Source organism: Hippopotamus amphibius, chromosome 12 (assembly GCF_030028045.1).
Source record: "Hippopotamus amphibius kiboko isolate mHipAmp2 chromosome 12, mHipAmp2.hap2, whole genome shotgun sequence".
NCBI lineage: Eukaryota > Metazoa > Chordata > Mammalia > Artiodactyla > Hippopotamidae > Hippopotamus > Hippopotamus amphibius.
Window position 1 is genome coordinate 74,647,792 of NC_080197.1, and position 16,576 is coordinate 74,664,367.

Consider the following 16,576-nt stretch of genomic DNA (forward strand, 5'->3'; position numbering starts at 1 on the left):
TGTGAAGACCTGCTTCCTGGCTTACACAACCTGCAAGGAGATGCCCCAAGAATGGTAACGATAATAAAAACAAATTTAATATTTCCCCCCTTTCACAACTGACAGATATGAATTTAGAATGAGAGGAAGACCGGAGACAGGAGAAATCTCTATTCCTCACTGACATCCCAGCTCTGCTCTTAGCCACCTTGACTTGTGTTCCCAAATGCCCACAAATACTATCACAGGCTGCATCCACAGATGGCCCCTCCCCAGGAACCACACAGGCCCTCAGTCGGAGAAATACTCTTTTCCAGAAAATGAGTGCCTTCTTCTCCTGGTCACTGAACTGTCTGGAGCAGATTAGCCCTTAGCTGCCCACAAATTCTAGTCTATGGTCCACCACCATGGCTTAATTTTAAGGTCACCGTATATCATAGATTTGTATCAATACATGTTAATGTTGAGCTTCCCTGGAGGTGCAGTGGTTAAAAATCTGCCTGCCTGCTCAACGTCACTGACTATAAGAGAAATTCAAGTCAAAACTACAATGAGGTATCACCTCACACCCGTTAGAATGGGCATCATCAGAAATCTACAAACACTAAATGCTGGAGAGGGTGTGGAGAAAAGGGAACACTCTTGCACTGCTGGTGGGAATGTAAATTGGTACAGCCATTATGGAAAACATTATGGATGTTCCTTGCAAAACTAAAAATAGAGTTACCATATGACCCAGCAATCCCACTACTGGGCATATACCCAGAGAAAACCATAATTCAAAAAGACACAGGCACCCCAATGTTCATTGCAACACACTTTACAATAGCCAGGACATGGAGACAACCTAAATGTCCATCAACAGATGAATGGGTAAAGAAGATACGATACATATATGCAATGGAATATTACTCAGCCATAAAAAGGAAGGAAATTGGGACATTTGTAGAGACATGGATGGACCTAGAGACTGTCCTACAGAGTGAAGTAAGTCAGAAAGAGAAAAACAAATATCTTATATTTATGCATATATGTGGAATCTAGACAAACGGTACAGATCAACCAGTTTGCAAGGCAGAAATAGAGTCACAGATGTAGAGAAAAACATATGACACCAAGTGGGGAAAGCAGGGGGTAGGGGGGTTGGCGTGGGATGAATTGGGAGACTGGGATTGCCATATATACATTACTAATAAGAAAAAAAATCAAATTGTACACATTAAATATATGCAGTTTATTGTATATCAATTGTATCTCAATAAAAGTTCTTAAAAAAAAAAAAGACTCTGCCTGCCAGTGCAGAGGACACAGGTGCAATCCCTGGTCCGGGAAGATCCCACATGCTACAAAGCAACTAAGCCCAGGTGCCATAACTACTGAGCCCGTGCTCCAGTGCCTGTGATAAACAACAACTGAGCCCATATGCCGCAACTACTGAAGCCCTCATGCCTAGAACCCATGCTCCTCATCAAGAGAAGCCACGGCAATAAGAAGCCTGTGTACTGCAACGAAGAGTAGCTCCCACTCACCACAACTAGAGAAAACCCGAGTGAAGCAACAAAGATCCAATGCAGCCAATAAATAAATAAATAATAAATAAATAAATAAATAAATGTATTTTAAAAATACATGTTAGTGTAACATATGAACACAGTATCTCTTAAATTATCAAAATGCTTCACAAATTCCAATACTGCAATATCTTTTTTTAAATCTCTACCTATGTTTCATGTTTAAGACAGCACAAAGGTGTTATGAGAACAGTTGTTCCATTTCTAGGTTTAGTGAATATGCTCAATTAATCTACAAGTCTTAATGCAAGCACATCAAGGATACATTGATAAATTTACGTCTCATTATGGAAACATAGATCCCAAGAACATAGAGGGATTCCTCCCTCCCAAGGATTCTGACAGCATTAAAGAAAGGCATATATTAGAGGTGATGCTATCAAACATATGAGATTATCCAAACTTGGAATCCATAGGAAGGATGGGCATTGAGAGCTCAAATTCACCCTTTCCAGGACAGAGACCAAAGACTACAGGAGATCAGCTAACTCCACTCACCTGTCTGAGAGGCCCTCACCCCATTCTCCTTCACTGGGGGCACTTCCCCCTCGATTCCCTGGGGGGCAGGAGGAGCCCCAGGCACTGGTACCTCTTCAGCATCATCATAACCTTCACCAGGGGCATCAGTCCTGTCATCTGGGGGTTTTAAGGGCAGACAAGGGGATCAGATGAAACCACAGTAAGTACGTTGGCCTGGCAAATACCGAAGATCCCTTCTGACCCAGAGTTTCTGAGATGCTAAATGGAGGCATTGTTCATTCCTTGTTTTAATAGATTATTTTTAAGGCTGTATTTCATTTTAACGCGCCCATAAACCCAAAAATGTTTGTACAAATATCAATATTTCTTGACTAAAACTATATGTCTCAAAGCAATTATTACACCTATGAGCATTACTAAAATATTCTGACAAACGAAGCTCTCCAGATGTTATTTCTTAAAACAATGTTGCCTGTTTTGAATAAATGAGGGTGATTCTGCATACAGAGGGCCCAGCCCCAACATGAGACATCACAGAACAGCCAGAGAAGGGGGAGGATGGGGCCCATCTGGACACAAGGAATCCCTCTAGTCTCAGGCAAAGGAAGACTGTTCTGCTTGGATCTCATCTCTATGAGGGAAATTTTCCTGCCCGCAATACCCAGCGAGGCAGGTCCACCTCTACTACCTGCAGCAGATCTATAGTCACCGTGGTCCTCACTGTCCCCAGTGTAATGTGGCAGTTCAGTCACTGAGTCATCTGATGGGAACCCTAGTGTGGAGAAAACATCACACAACAAACAGAAGGACCCTCCCCACACCCATGGGACCTGTGTGACACTGAGAAGAAATGCGGGGCAGGCTTGGCTCCTGCCCTGTAGAGGGAGGCTGGGTGCTCACAGGGGTTCCAGAGAGGCCATCCTGCCACATTTGCAGGGGCTGCCTCTGTGAACCTGGGGCAGATGTGGGGTTTGAGATGCTGAGAAGACGGCTCACAGCCAGTGGTGGCTGACAACCAGAGGTCCCAGGAGGACAGGGCAGAGACACCCACCTGTGTTGCCCAGAAGATCCTCCTTTGCTGTCACAAGGTAATCAAGCTCCTCGTACACGGCCTCAGCAAGAGCATCTTCTACACTGGATAAGGCTGAGAAACCACCAGCAGGTCAGAGACTGCAACCCAGACACCCTGAACCAGCTGGCTTAACCCTCCATCTCCCCAAGGCTCACATGTGGAAAACCCCTCAGAGCTGCCGGGACCTCTGCAGAGCCTGCCACCCTATGCACCAGGTCTGCACCTTCTGCCCTTGTGTGACCCTGAACCCACAGCTCAGCCCAACTTCTTCTGGTCTCACAGAAGAGGCCATGACTTATGAGGGCTCATATCTCAATCCTAAGAACCTCTGTATATTCAGCCCTTAGAGTTTAAGATGCAGCAGATGGAGTTCTGCAGGCTCATGGGGGTAAAAAGAGAGACCTGGCCCAGGTTTCCCCTCCTCACACCTGGCCCCATTTCCTGTCTCCACACACTTTCCATGGTACCCAGTACCCGCTACAGCCCACCTCTGCGCTCTGCTCTCCATCTCAGCAGCTGAGTCACCAGGATGATGAGGACCAGGAAGAGAAGAGCCCCCAGGATAAGGCAGAGGATCCCAGGTAGGGAGAAGATGCCAAGAACAGGATTTGAGCCTGGTCTGGTCCCTTAGGAGGAAAAAGCAAGAAGGTTTGGAGAAGGTCCTGGGCACAGGGAAACTCCCTATGCCAGCATTTGCAGGGAGCTCTGGACAATGAAGTCCCAGCCTCAGACACAACTGCACTGACAGTGACTGGGCTCCCCCAGGTCTTGTCCTGAGATGATTCAACTCCACTCCAGCCAGCGTGGACGGAGGGAGAGCCAGAGATTATCAGCGAGCCTCCCTGCTGAGACAGCCTCTGAGGGCCAGGCTCCCAGCTTCACTCCTCTCCTTGGGCTTCAGGAGACCAGAGCAACAAAAAAGTCCTGGAACCGGCACCTTTCTGATGAGGAGCGACCCTCGTGGGCAGGTAGGAAAGCCTTAGATCCTGCAGCATAGGAACCAGCCTCCCTTGGGTCACAGGCATGAGAAACTCTGGCATTGAACCAAGGCGGGGGGAGTTTCCCAAGGAAAATGCCCTGGTTCCCCCCCACCAGCCAGTGGCTCCTCAAGATCTTTCCTCTCCTGAGCGGCTAATTCTGTCAGAGAGTCCACACAGCAGGTCCCAGGACTCTGAATATCTCCCCTGCACGTGGATTATGGCACAGTACCTGCTCGAGTGGGGGGCAAAGTTGTTCTTCCACCTAAAGAGAGAGACAGGGGTTTGGATCATGGGAATTGGCCAGGATGCAAGGCAGCCTTCTTCCCTCCTGAGCCCTGAAATCACCCCCCAGTCACCACAGCATCAGTGTTGAGTCCTCCCAGCTCCCCCATCCGAGATCAGAGCTACAGCTCCTGGGTGCTTTCTGAATACAAATCCCACCACAACCCAGACCAGCCCATTGCCCCAGCGCTGCCCCAGCTCAACCAGACCACATCCCAAGCCACTCCACTCACCAGAGCACCTCACGCCAGCATCCTCCTCGTGCTTGCAGTCGCTCTGCCCCCAGGGCTCCGCAGCACAGTCCCACAGGGAGGACTCCCGGCCCCCACACTGCACCTCGTCCAGCCAGATGCTCCCATTTCCAGGGCCAAATGCCGCGTCCCGCACGGCTTCCAGGGCATGGCCACAGCCCAGCTGCTGACACACCACCTCGGCCTCTGCCAGGCTCCAGGAGTCATCACACACTGTGCCCCAGGAGCCACTGTGCCAGACCTCCACCCGCCCTGAGCAGTTGTTCTCTGAGGTGTCTCCTCCCCTGAGTCGGATCTTGTCATTGTCTGAGAAGACAGCATCCTGTCCTGTTATTGTCCCTGATGGGAAGGAAGGAGCCCCTGGGAGCCACAGGGGAGGAGGGAGGGGCTGGTGTACCTGTGCAGGGGACCACAGTTGGACAGCTCTTAGGTCGCCTTCCTGCAGGAGCAAACAATGGGAAGTGCTGGATCAGGGGCAGCTGGAGGTGGTCTCATCCCCAAACAAGATTATCTAAGGGCCTTGGCTTGGTCCAAATGACATGTGAAAAACAGGCTTCATTATCTAATGGGCTGAGATATTCACTGCATCTTATCACCAGGTGAAATAACTGTGTTTCTTTATATTGTATATCACTCTCCACTTTCCACAACAAATAAAACACACACACACACACTCACACACATTTTATAGGCTAAACCTAATGTCACCACTTAGATTTGAAAATATAAAATCACACTAACAACATCCTACAAGCTTGTGACAGACACACAGAAAGAGAGAGTAAGTCACCTGCACACAAGATATAGGCTTCCTGCTTTGAAGAACATGAACTGTATTTCCAAGGATCAGAAGGACACTGCCAGAGAGAGGCATCCGTTTTCCGACACTGGATTCCATCTACCCACCGGGGTCTAGAACCTTCCCTAAGAGCAACAGAAGAGTTGAGGGTTCCTCTGTCCCCACAGCCAAGCTGTCTGCAGATGATGGACAAGGTGATGTCTTCCATGGGGCTGCGGCAGACACTGCCCCAGGTCCCGTTGTAGAAAACTTCCAGCCACCCAGCACACTCCTGGTCCTCGCTCACCATCCTGAGGGCCAGGAACTCTGAAATTGAAAGGGAGGAAACAGGACACAGTGAGCCCTCCACTCAGTGCTCTGGGTTTTCCTCTCTCCCAGAAATCGTGAACACTCACCCCTGACCCAGATGAGGAGACACCTACTAGGTGACAAGACTGAAATTTGACTCACTTTTATCTAATTTTATCCATTTATATCTCTTTTCCTATTTCTACCACAATGACATAGTGCATACAAGCAGAGAGGAAGACCAGCCTGGGCACCTGCGAGGAGGGGGAGCTGAACGCTACATCCCAAGAAAACCTCTAAAAGAGTGTGTGAAAGGGGTGTGGTGCAGATATTGGGGAGGTAGGCAGAATAATGGACACAAAAATGTCTACATCTTAATCCGTGAAACCTGTGAATACGTTACCTTACTTGTCACAAATCACTTTAAAGCTATGATTCACATAAGGACTTCAGATGCTGAGATTCAGCTGGAATATTGTAGATTAAGCACGTGAGCCCAGTCTAATCACATCCTTAGACCCACTATCCTTAGAAATGGATAACCAGTCCCAGCTCCAGTCAGAGGGAAATGTGACTGAGGAAAAAGTTAGAAGTGGCACTCTTGCCTGTCTGAGGAGGAAGAAAGCAGGCTCTGAGCCAAGGAATGCAGGGCACCTTTAGAAACTAATAAAGGCTGGGAAAAGGATTCCTCCCCAGAGCCTCCAGCAAGAATGCAGCCCTGTGGACACCTGGATGTTAGCCCACTGAGACCCATGTCACACTTCCAACATACAAAACTGTAAATAATAAATTTGTGGTTTCATTACCATGTCATTCTCGAGATTTTACTACCATAGGTAACTGAAGAGTGAACCCAGCTTTCAAGTGAAAACTGTAAGAAATGGCTCTGTCAGCAGATATTGCTGTGAAGAAAGGACCAGAACCTCAGCTGCTGCAGAAGGAAGTGAAAGCACCTAATCTTCTCATCTGCTAGAAATCAGGCTCCACGGGAGGAAGCTTCCTTCCCTGGCCTTTGTAGCAACTCTCCCTCAGGGCTCAGACCCCCATGCTCCATGCCCCCACCCGCTCCCCAGACTCTGGACAGTGTGCAGCGCAAACCTGAGCAGATGACCCCCGCATCCTCCTTGTGTCTGCAGTCGTGCCGCCCCCAGCCCCGGGAAGGGCACCCCCACACGTGGGACTCCTTTCCTGTGCAGTTTAGTTCATCCAGCCAGATGGGCCCTGATCCCTTCCCGAAGTGAGCAGACCCCGTAGCATTGAGGGCTTCTCCACAGCCCAGCTGCCTGCACACCACGTGGGCATCGTCCAGGTCCCAGCCATCATCACAGATGGTGCCCCAGGAGCCCTGGTGAAGGATCTCCACTCTCCCGGCGCAGTGACTGCCCCCGTCCACCAGGCGGAGCTGTCTGCTGTCTGAGGAGAGAGAAATGGGACAATGAGGCATTGACACAGGGAATGAGAAGGGTCTTCTGGTCCTGTGGGACCCTCACCTGAGCAGTTGGTGGGGCTCTCCTCTGAGGCTGCAGAGCCTGCTGGTTCAGACAGGGAGTGGTTGCACTGGGGCAGCACCTGGGTCTGGTTTCCTGCAGAAACAGCAATGATCAAAGGCCTGAGAGTGTTGAATATCAGGAAACTGAATTAAGCTAAATAATAACCTAGTGATGAAGTCTGAGATGAAAGCAGGAACACATCAGTAAAGTTAACTTAATTTTAGAGTTCACCTTCTCCATGGAGAGTTATGCTTCTGACAATGCCACAATTTTTGTTTTAAGCCAAGCATTGCACTGAAAATGCAATTTAACTCATAAGAATGAATTAAATAAGTTGTTCTATCCCTAAATCTATCCCTAAGTAGAAGAAGCAAAATAAAATCCTTCCAAAGGATTCCTACACTTTTTCATCTTCAATGCCTGTCTTTTAAAAAAAATACTTATATAAAATATATCTCACAAAAAACCAAAAGGAAAAATGAAACACTAGAAATGATTCTCCAGGGTACACAACTAGTAGAGTTACCTGACAGAGAATTTAAATAGCCATGAATAAAGTGCTCATGGAATTTACTGACAAAATGTGTATCTTGGCAGAAAAATGATAAATAAAATAAAATAAAATATAATTCTAGAGCTAAGAAACTAATAGCTGAAAATAAGAACTAAACAATGAGTCTATCAGTACATATGCAAGAGAAAATGATTAAACTTCTATAATACACTCTTGGAGAATGTTTTCATGGTCTTGGCATAGGCAAAGTTCTTTTTAAAAGGAAATAAGGGGCTAACCTGGGTGCACAGTGGTTAAGAATCCACCTGCCCATGCAGGGGACACAGGTTCTATCCTTGGTCTGGGAAGATCCCACATGCTGGGGAGCAACTAAGCCTGTGCACCACAACTACTGAGCCTGCGCTCTAGAACCTGCAAGACACAACTACTGAGCCCATGTGCCACAACTACTGAGGCCTGTGCGCCTACAGCCCTTCTCTGCAACAAGAGAAGGCACTACAGTGAGAAGCGTGCGCACCACAATGAAGAGTAGCCCCCGCTGTCTGCAACTACAGAAAGCCCGCAGCAAAAAAGACCCAACACAGCCAATAAATAAAAATAAATAAATAAATATTTTAAAATTGGAAATGAGAAACACTAAATATATAGAGAAAAGTTGGTTAGTTATATTTCCTTAAGATTAAGAACTTGGATCATCAAAGGACACCATACCATTAAGAAAATGAAAATAAAACACCAAGGGTTAAATAAATAACACATATTTGCATCCAACGTCATTGTCATGGTAAGCTGTAGCATCATATTTGTAGTAGTCAAGAACTGGAAACAACTCAAATCTCTACCATCAGTTGAATGTATCCATACACGGTCAAGTGATCATTCAAGGGAATGCTCTACAGTAACAGAAATGAATAAAGTGCTGCTATAAACAACATCATGAGTGAATCCCAAACATAATATTGAGTCAAAGAAGTCAGACGCAAAAGAGGGCGTACTGCATGATTTTATACAAAGTTCAAAAATCAACAAAATATCCTATGGTCATAGAAGTTAGGCAAGCGGGTTTTTGATGGAGAGGAGGGAGGGCATAGCTATGGGGAGGCAACAGTGACTGCTTTTGGTGCTGTTAATGTTCTCTTTGTTGATCTGGGTTGGGGTACATGACTAATGTATACACCTATTGCTTATACATTGTTTCTATGATTATAAGTGAATAATAATGTTGCTTGAAAATATATTATTCCCCTTAACACTTCTTGCCCTAACCTGAAAAATGAATGAACAATGAAAAGAACCATATTTCACCATGAACTATCTTGCTTATGAAGCCAGTTTTCTACACTCTCTGCTCTTGGGGACAGTTCACTCCAGGAGCATCCTGGGTACTAGTAGCCCTTCCCTCGCTCTTACCTGAGCAGATCACAGAGGCTGTGTTTCCATGGGTACAGTCAGGAACACCCAGGGCAGTCACAGGGCAACTCCACAGGAAGGACTCAGCCCCTGAGCAGTGAAATCGGGCTGTTGAGATCTGATCACTTCCTTCCACAAAGTGTGGTCCTCTAGGAGTAGAGATGGCGACTCCACAGCCGAGCTGACGACAGACAACATTGGCATTGGCCAGACTCCACTGGGAGGCACAGAGCGCTCTCCATCGTCCAGAAATATTCACCTCCACTTGCCCCTCACACTGAGAGGTGCCATTTCTCATGAGCCGGACATCTGCATACACTGGTAGAAGAAGACAGGATTTCAGCAAAATCTCATGATTTTCTCACCTGAACTCTGTAAGCAGGGAGGTTATGTCCTGATGTGCATCTCACCTGAACAGACAAGGTGAACAGCTCCACTGTGATGACAAGTGCCCCCTGGACAGGGCACTCTGGGGCAGGACCAGAGCTCAGGCTCCTCCCCTTCACACCTGAACTCTTCAGCCCAGACCCGGCCCTCTGCTGCTCTGAAAGGCATGTGTCCCAGGATAGACACAGGCTTGCCGCATCCCAGTTCTGCACAGATGACCTGGGCAGTGGGGAGTGTAAAATTCCCATCAGACACTGGAATCCAGTCTTCTCCAGAATGCACTTCTACCTGCCCTGAGCAGGGTCCACCCCCTCCAACCAGATGCACAAACCCTAAGAGAAAAACAACAACAACAACAATAAACTAAATAACTGTTCATGAACCTGGTTTGACAGTTGCAACATTATGTCACAGGCAACAATGTGAAAGCTTTTATTTTCTGGGAGTGGGGCATGGAGAGAGAATTTGACAATTATTGTCAGAATTGCATTTCCATGAGTGAGTATCTAAAGAGAAATTCACAAGGATTTCCAGGGTCAGTTTGGAATGGCTGATTTCCAAGAATGTGTATTTTGAGGTTTGCTAGGAAGGTGAATTCCTCATCCAGGGGCCTGGAAAATACAGGACCCAAGAAAACTTCTCTGTGGTGGGCATCAAACTTGGGTGCAGAGCTGAACTATCCCAGAGTGAAAAAGGCCCATGGGATTCAAGAGGTTCGAAGCCTAAGAGGCAGACAAGGTTAGAAGGCCATCCTGAGATTTCTGGGGTTAGAATTCTGGCCAGTTTTCTCTCAGGAGCCAATACTCAGGCCTCTGAGAATAGGGAAAGTCTTGAGGGCTGGATCTGTGAGTCCACACCAAACTACACACAGACTTACGGCTCAGGGAGGAAATCTAGATATTATAACAAGCCTGCTATTATGATTTCATGTGTATTTTCTCATAATTTTTGATGGTGGAAAATTCCAAGAATTTCTTTGGCGAGTTGCTTGTAAAAAGAAGTTGTCCACAGACGAGTTTGGATATGAAGAAAGCTCAGAGTCATAGGAGAAGAATGGGCTCGTCCCAGCCATCTTTCTTGAAAGCCTAGGATTTATCAGTGAACCTGGGTGAGAGCGAGTTCTCAGTAGGAATATGCAAAACAGCTGAGTTCGTGGATTACTTCATACTAGGGTTTTTCTTCCAAGATGTGGGAACCTCAGCAAATGCTAACAGTGAAGGTAATTTAATGTATTTTAATCCTATGTATATGCTAACTGCATATTCCTTTCCTATTTGGAGTCTCAAGAAATAGCCAGCATGGAAAAAAGGAGATGGAGAGGAAGAGAGCAGAGAGCAAACAAGCCATATATAATTTAGAGATTTCCAAGTTCCAAAAAGCTCAAAATGGATGAAAGATAGAAAGATTTTTAACACATTTTATCCCCTATGCTCCTCCCATCCACCATCTAACCCTGCTACCCTTTCCCATTTCTCCCACTGCAGGCAAGAAAAAACAATCTGCAGTGCTACAGATGGATGGAAGGGAGACTCCAAATGGAAGAACTTCTCTAGAGGTGGAGTGCGGGTGGGGTGAGTGGTAGGTTAAAGTGGGAGTGGCTAGAGTATGAAACGGAAAGGGGGAGACCAAAGAAAAGATTCGTGATCATGATTTGGTCCTTCAGGGGCCATATTTTGGGTGGAGAATAGGTAATCCAATGGAAAAAAATAAAACCCCACATCATAAAGAACACTTTTTTTTAACACCCTTGCCTGGTTTCTGAGCATGCTCATGATTATTTATGTGCATGGAGGAATTTTTTTTCTGGCAAAGGACTCTGAATACATAAGTATATGAACTTTGAAGCATATGATGTGGAGATTCGGAAAGCGTGTTCTACCTGAATAAAAATCTACTACAGAGAGCAGGAGAGAGCAGGAAATACACCACAGAAATTAAAGACTTAAAGGATTAGCTTGCAATTGTACAAGTATGAATGTTGAGAGGATGATCTGGTTGCCTCTTGTTATTTATCCATTTCCACCTCCCCAGAGAGGCCCAGGTTAGGAGCCCAGTCTGGTCTGGTTGGGAGTTTGGTCATAAGCTACACATTGTAATTAAAGGATTGTTACTCAACACTTTGTTATTTTCTGTATTAATCCCACCAGATTACAAATTTGGAAAGAACAAGAAAGAGATATTGCTTGCATGCTATTTTACGTAGCCTGACACATGTTAGACACTCAAATATATTCTGAATAATCAATAAAGTCTTATAGACATCAGGATAGAGTCTTCTGAAACAAATTATTGTTTCTTTTTTATTTTCTACTTGATTTTAAAATTTACGTGGAAAAATAAGTGTGTGACATTGCAAGAAAATTTATGAAATAGACGGCTGATGTAAGGGGATAAGGTATTAAGATAATAAAACCAATTATCTGTGTGTAACAATAGAGTGAAAGGGGCAGAATATAAATACCGAGTAGACTCAAAGACACACACACATAAGTATTTACTGTTTGAAGCAGATAATATTTTAAATCATTAAAGAAGATAGACTGTTTAATAAAGAGTGCTGAATAACTTAGGGATAGATTTTAAAACAACAAGATCAAATCCCTACTTGATATAATACTCCAAGATAAATTATATAGAAGTTAAATATATACATATCAGAAGTGAAGCATAAGACACTGAGAGAAAAAATGAATTATATATATTCTTTGAAGAATAGTGTTGCTTGTGAAGAAGACTCATTCTAGGGCTTTCTCATTAACATAATTTTTTTCTGCTTGTCAGCTAACATGAGCCCACATTTCCATGTTGACTGAAGTGGTTTGCCTCTGTGATGTGACAGAAACCCTTTCACTGGTCTATGATTTGCTAAGGACATTTTAATATCTACCCAAGATTGGTATTGTTAGTGAGAAGTGAAGATTTAATAATTCAGTAGTTCCATAGATGTTGTCATCTGACATAAAATAGAATCTGGGCTCACCAAGGACCTCACCCCCTGGTTGGGTACCATTTATATGCTTTAGGAAAGTAAGTGAAGTTTCTGCACAAATAAGGGCTAAGGAAGCCCTGACTGACATGGGGCTCCTCACTGAACTCCTGACTGGCTCCTCTGAGGAGAGTGAGTGAAAGTTTTAGGGTGAATACAGGCTAAATCCTGTCCAGCTTCTTGCCCTTTTCATGGAAATCGGTCTTCTTGACCTGACCTGAAAAATGTCAGGACACTTTTCTAAAAGTCTTCCCAAGCAAAAGAAATGGCAGAGAAAAAGCAGTTTTATCAAGGACTACTGAATATAAAATCAATATATTTAACCTAAAACCACAGAAACTCCAAAGGACCAACAGAACAAAAATTGAAGGTGACAAAAAAAAAAAAAAAAAAAAAAAACCTAAAATTTGGAATCTGTGTCTTGCACTGTGGAGAACTAGGTTCACATGTTGGGTTATTAACATGATGAGATACAGACACACCATTACTTCAATCAGAAGGGGTAAGACACCAAGCAAAATATGGCCTATTTCAGCGTTAAGATCAACAGATGTTCAAAGCTGTAAATAACATTGGAGGTGTTGAACAATATGTTCTTATTTTAGACCCGAGAAGACAGAGCCTGGGAGGGCCTGTCACAAGAGTGACTTGTTCAAGGCTGCAGAGTTAGAGACTGAGCCTCTTCTGTCTGTTCTGTGCTCTCATGTCCCAGGTTACTGCACAGCATCTGGTCTTCCTCCAGGCTTGGTGTTCACTATGCATCATGGCCCACTCTTCTTGGTGCTTCACCTCTGTTCTTCTCTCACAGAGGGGGCCTCCATTTCCCAAATTTAGTCCATTTGCAAGAGAGACAACAACCTGAGCCATAGGAGCGAGAGCAGGGGGCCAGGTCTTCAGGAAAGTACTCTTTCTGCATCTTTGCTTGAACCTGAGAGAGCCCAATTTTCTATATCTCAGCTTCTGCTTAGGGCTCTGGGACCCAGAGGATATGTCCCCTCTCATTATTATAGCTTTGGGGCTTGATTTTATCCAAGGAAGCAAGAGAGCAAGGGTGACTGGGTTGGTTTTTATCATCTATCATCTGCATCACATGCTCATTTCTCTCCCTCTGACCAAGTCGGCCTTCTCTATCCTGCCTGCAGCTGTGATGCATCTGCATCCAGACCAATTCTCAGGGCCTCTGACCATCAGCCTCGCCTGTCTCTGTACCTTCTGTCTCCTTATCCATCACTCTGGACTTCTACTATTTTGACTGGAATAGAGTACTGTGTTGCCTGAGGTATAGGAAATGTCTCCATTCCATATGGTATTTGGCCACTTAGAAATCCACAAAGATCAAAGTATCTTCCTGGAAGACCAAACTTGCCCTCTACCCTTGGTTTCCCCATTCACATCTGAAAGCCAGAGGTGGTCAGGATGACCTTTCCATCAAGGCACAGGAAAATGCAAGGAAAGTGGGTCCTTAGAGGCCCAAAAATAGGCAAAAAATGAACATCTGATTGGGAAATGATGACAATGGAGAGACAGGAGAGGCTTCAAAGCAGGCATATCTGAACTACCTGCATAGGTCTGATATTTAAGTAGGAGAAAGTTATTTGAAGGCAATATTGAGAGTCCATTTTCATGTGGTTTTGTTACAAATATAAACACCTTTTTAGAGTTTACCGTGTCCCAGGAACTTTAGTAGATGCTGGGAATGTAAATCTCACTAAAACAATGTTCTTATCTTTATGGGGCTTCACTTCTGGTGGAGGAGAAAAACAAGTAGACAGTGTTAAGCCCTCTGAAGAGTTTATGAGAGACTTGGATAACCAAAGAAAGGGAAACTGCCCCTTCAGGGGGCTATTTATTTATAAGAATCAACCCCACCGAAGGCAAAATGAAAACATGGTCAGATATATCCTTGTCTGGTCTCTTGCTGTACAGACATCGTGGGTCCCTAAGCACACATGGCGTCCTCCACACCACACCTGGACCTTCAGTGCTGCTCAGAGAACCTCACATGTGCCTTTGTCAGCTCCCAATGCCATCCCTCTCCTTCCCAGCTACTATAAGTCTCTTCCACCTTCTTCAAAAATTACATTTGTCCCCTTACTCTTACTTCTATCAAATAAGCCCCCAAATGCAACTATCTTATATCATTGAAGTCATCAGGTGAAAACTATGTAATCTTTTACCATACAACACACAACTTAATATTTTATTGCTTCCACAATTGACTTATCAGCACACAGTGACTTACCAGTGCATGGTGTTCCTTCAAAGTTTGACTTTATACAGATGTTTTAAAAGAAAAAACAGAGAGAAAATCTTTTCTGGTAACAATGGAAGGAGAACCTATGACTAAGAGCATTTCATCCACAGTCCTCTGGTCCTACCTGCCAAAGAGCTATGAATATTTACATCTAAATTTTCAAAGGAGACTTGCAATTTGGCACAAACCTGTAAATTCCTCTCCAATTTCTTTAACGATATCCCCTGAGCTTCCACTTCTGCTAACCTAGTGCAAAATAAAGTCTCACACTGTACCTACAGAAACAACTCCACTGAGGAAAGTGCATCCTCATTCTTGTCCCTCCCTCCCATAGGCTCACTATGCAAAGGGAGTGTGTGTGTGGTGATTTGCAAATGTTTCACTCTTCAAAAACAATGAATTATAAAAAAAAAATTAAGATCAATTTGAATTGGGATAATAGATTAAAAGTCAGGTAAGGTCACTGGAGAAGAAACAGCAGACTTATAAGAGGCAAGTAAATGAAGCCCATCACTCACAGATGGAGTGTGCACTCAGGGAGGGTGTGTAGATGTCTCTGACCTCTGTAGCTCATCCATCTCCTATTGCCCCAGTGATCAGATACAAGCTTCCTTGGAACTTTCATTCTCTCAGCCACTGGACAATGCACTGACCGTACCTGAGCAGATGACTCCTGCATCCTCGTCATGCCCGCAGCTGTGCTGCCCCCAGCCCCGGGAAGGGCACCTCCACACGTGGGACTCCTTTCCTGTGCAGTTCCGGTCATCCAGCCAGATGGGCCCTGATCCCTTCCCGAAGTGAGCAGACATCATGGCATTGAGGGCTTCTCCACAGCCCAGCTGCCTGCACACCACGTGGGCATCGTCCAGGTCCCAGCCATCATCACAGATGGTGCCCCAGGAGCCCTGGTGAAGGATCTCCACTCTCCCGGCGCAGCGACTGCCCCCGTCCACCAGGCGGACCTGTCTGCTGTCTGAGGAGAGAGAAATGGGACAGTAGGGCCCTGACACAGGGAATGAGAAGGGTCTTCTGTTCCTGTGGGACCCTCACCTGAGCAGTTGGTGAGGCTCTCCCCTAGGCTGCAGAGCCTGTTAGGTCAGAAATGGAGTCACTGCACTAGGTCAACACCTGGGTCTGATTTCTCATAGCAGTGATAAGAAAATAATGAAGTGCGCAATGGGCAAAAGCAGGAAATACTACTCTACTGAGTAGTGTGAAACAGAAGGGGTTACCCAGGTCCTATGAGTGTTAACCTTCTGACTTGTAGAGTTCTGCATAGCATCTGAGAAAGACATACAAGAAATGCTAGTCTCTTTACCCTGACCAGTTAGAGGAGATCAGAGTCACAGGAATGGGCTGGCAGCTGGATGGATTCCTTATAAACCACACACACTTTGCTGCTGTTGACCTAATAGATAAACAGATTAGATCAAGGGGAGTGGAGTCAGGAACTGGCCTCATCAGAAGCCTCAGGGAGCAGCCATGAATCCTCTACCATTTAGAAGTTCTCCTTTGTATCGTCACTCAGGACTGAAAAGTAAATGACTTGTGAGATGCCATGGTTTACCCCAGCATATTTCACTTATGACTCTAGGCTTCAAACTCCAGATCTGGATACTTAGTTTCAAAAAATATATAATCTCTTTGAGCAGGCTGGACAACCTTGCATGAGAAATGATGGCAGATGATATTGATATTGGCCAGATTCCACTGGGAATCAGAGAATGTTGCATCTTCTCTCAAATAAATATAATCTTTCCTTGGACTTCACGTCAGGAATCACTATTTTCAACCTTTGAGGTTATTTGTTCTCTAGGGGGAAAATGAATTTCT

At 45.2% G+C, this 16,576-nt stretch overlaps 1 protein-coding gene across 1 annotated transcript in view; it reads right to left on the bottom strand.

Annotated features, from left to right (window-relative positions):
- The window catches only part of LOC130834045 (uncharacterized), a 491,328-nt gene that overhangs the window by 208,584 nt on the left and 266,168 nt on the right, over positions 1-16,576 (bottom strand). The window contains 7 exon segments of the mRNA XM_057704144.1: positions 4,598-4,921; positions 5,406-5,720; positions 6,801-7,115; positions 7,193-7,285; positions 9,117-9,434; positions 9,527-9,835; positions 15,402-15,788. Coding sequence (XP_057560127.1) covers positions 4,598-4,921; positions 5,406-5,720; positions 6,801-7,115; positions 7,193-7,285; positions 9,117-9,434; positions 9,527-9,835; positions 15,402-15,788 — 2,061 coding nt within the window.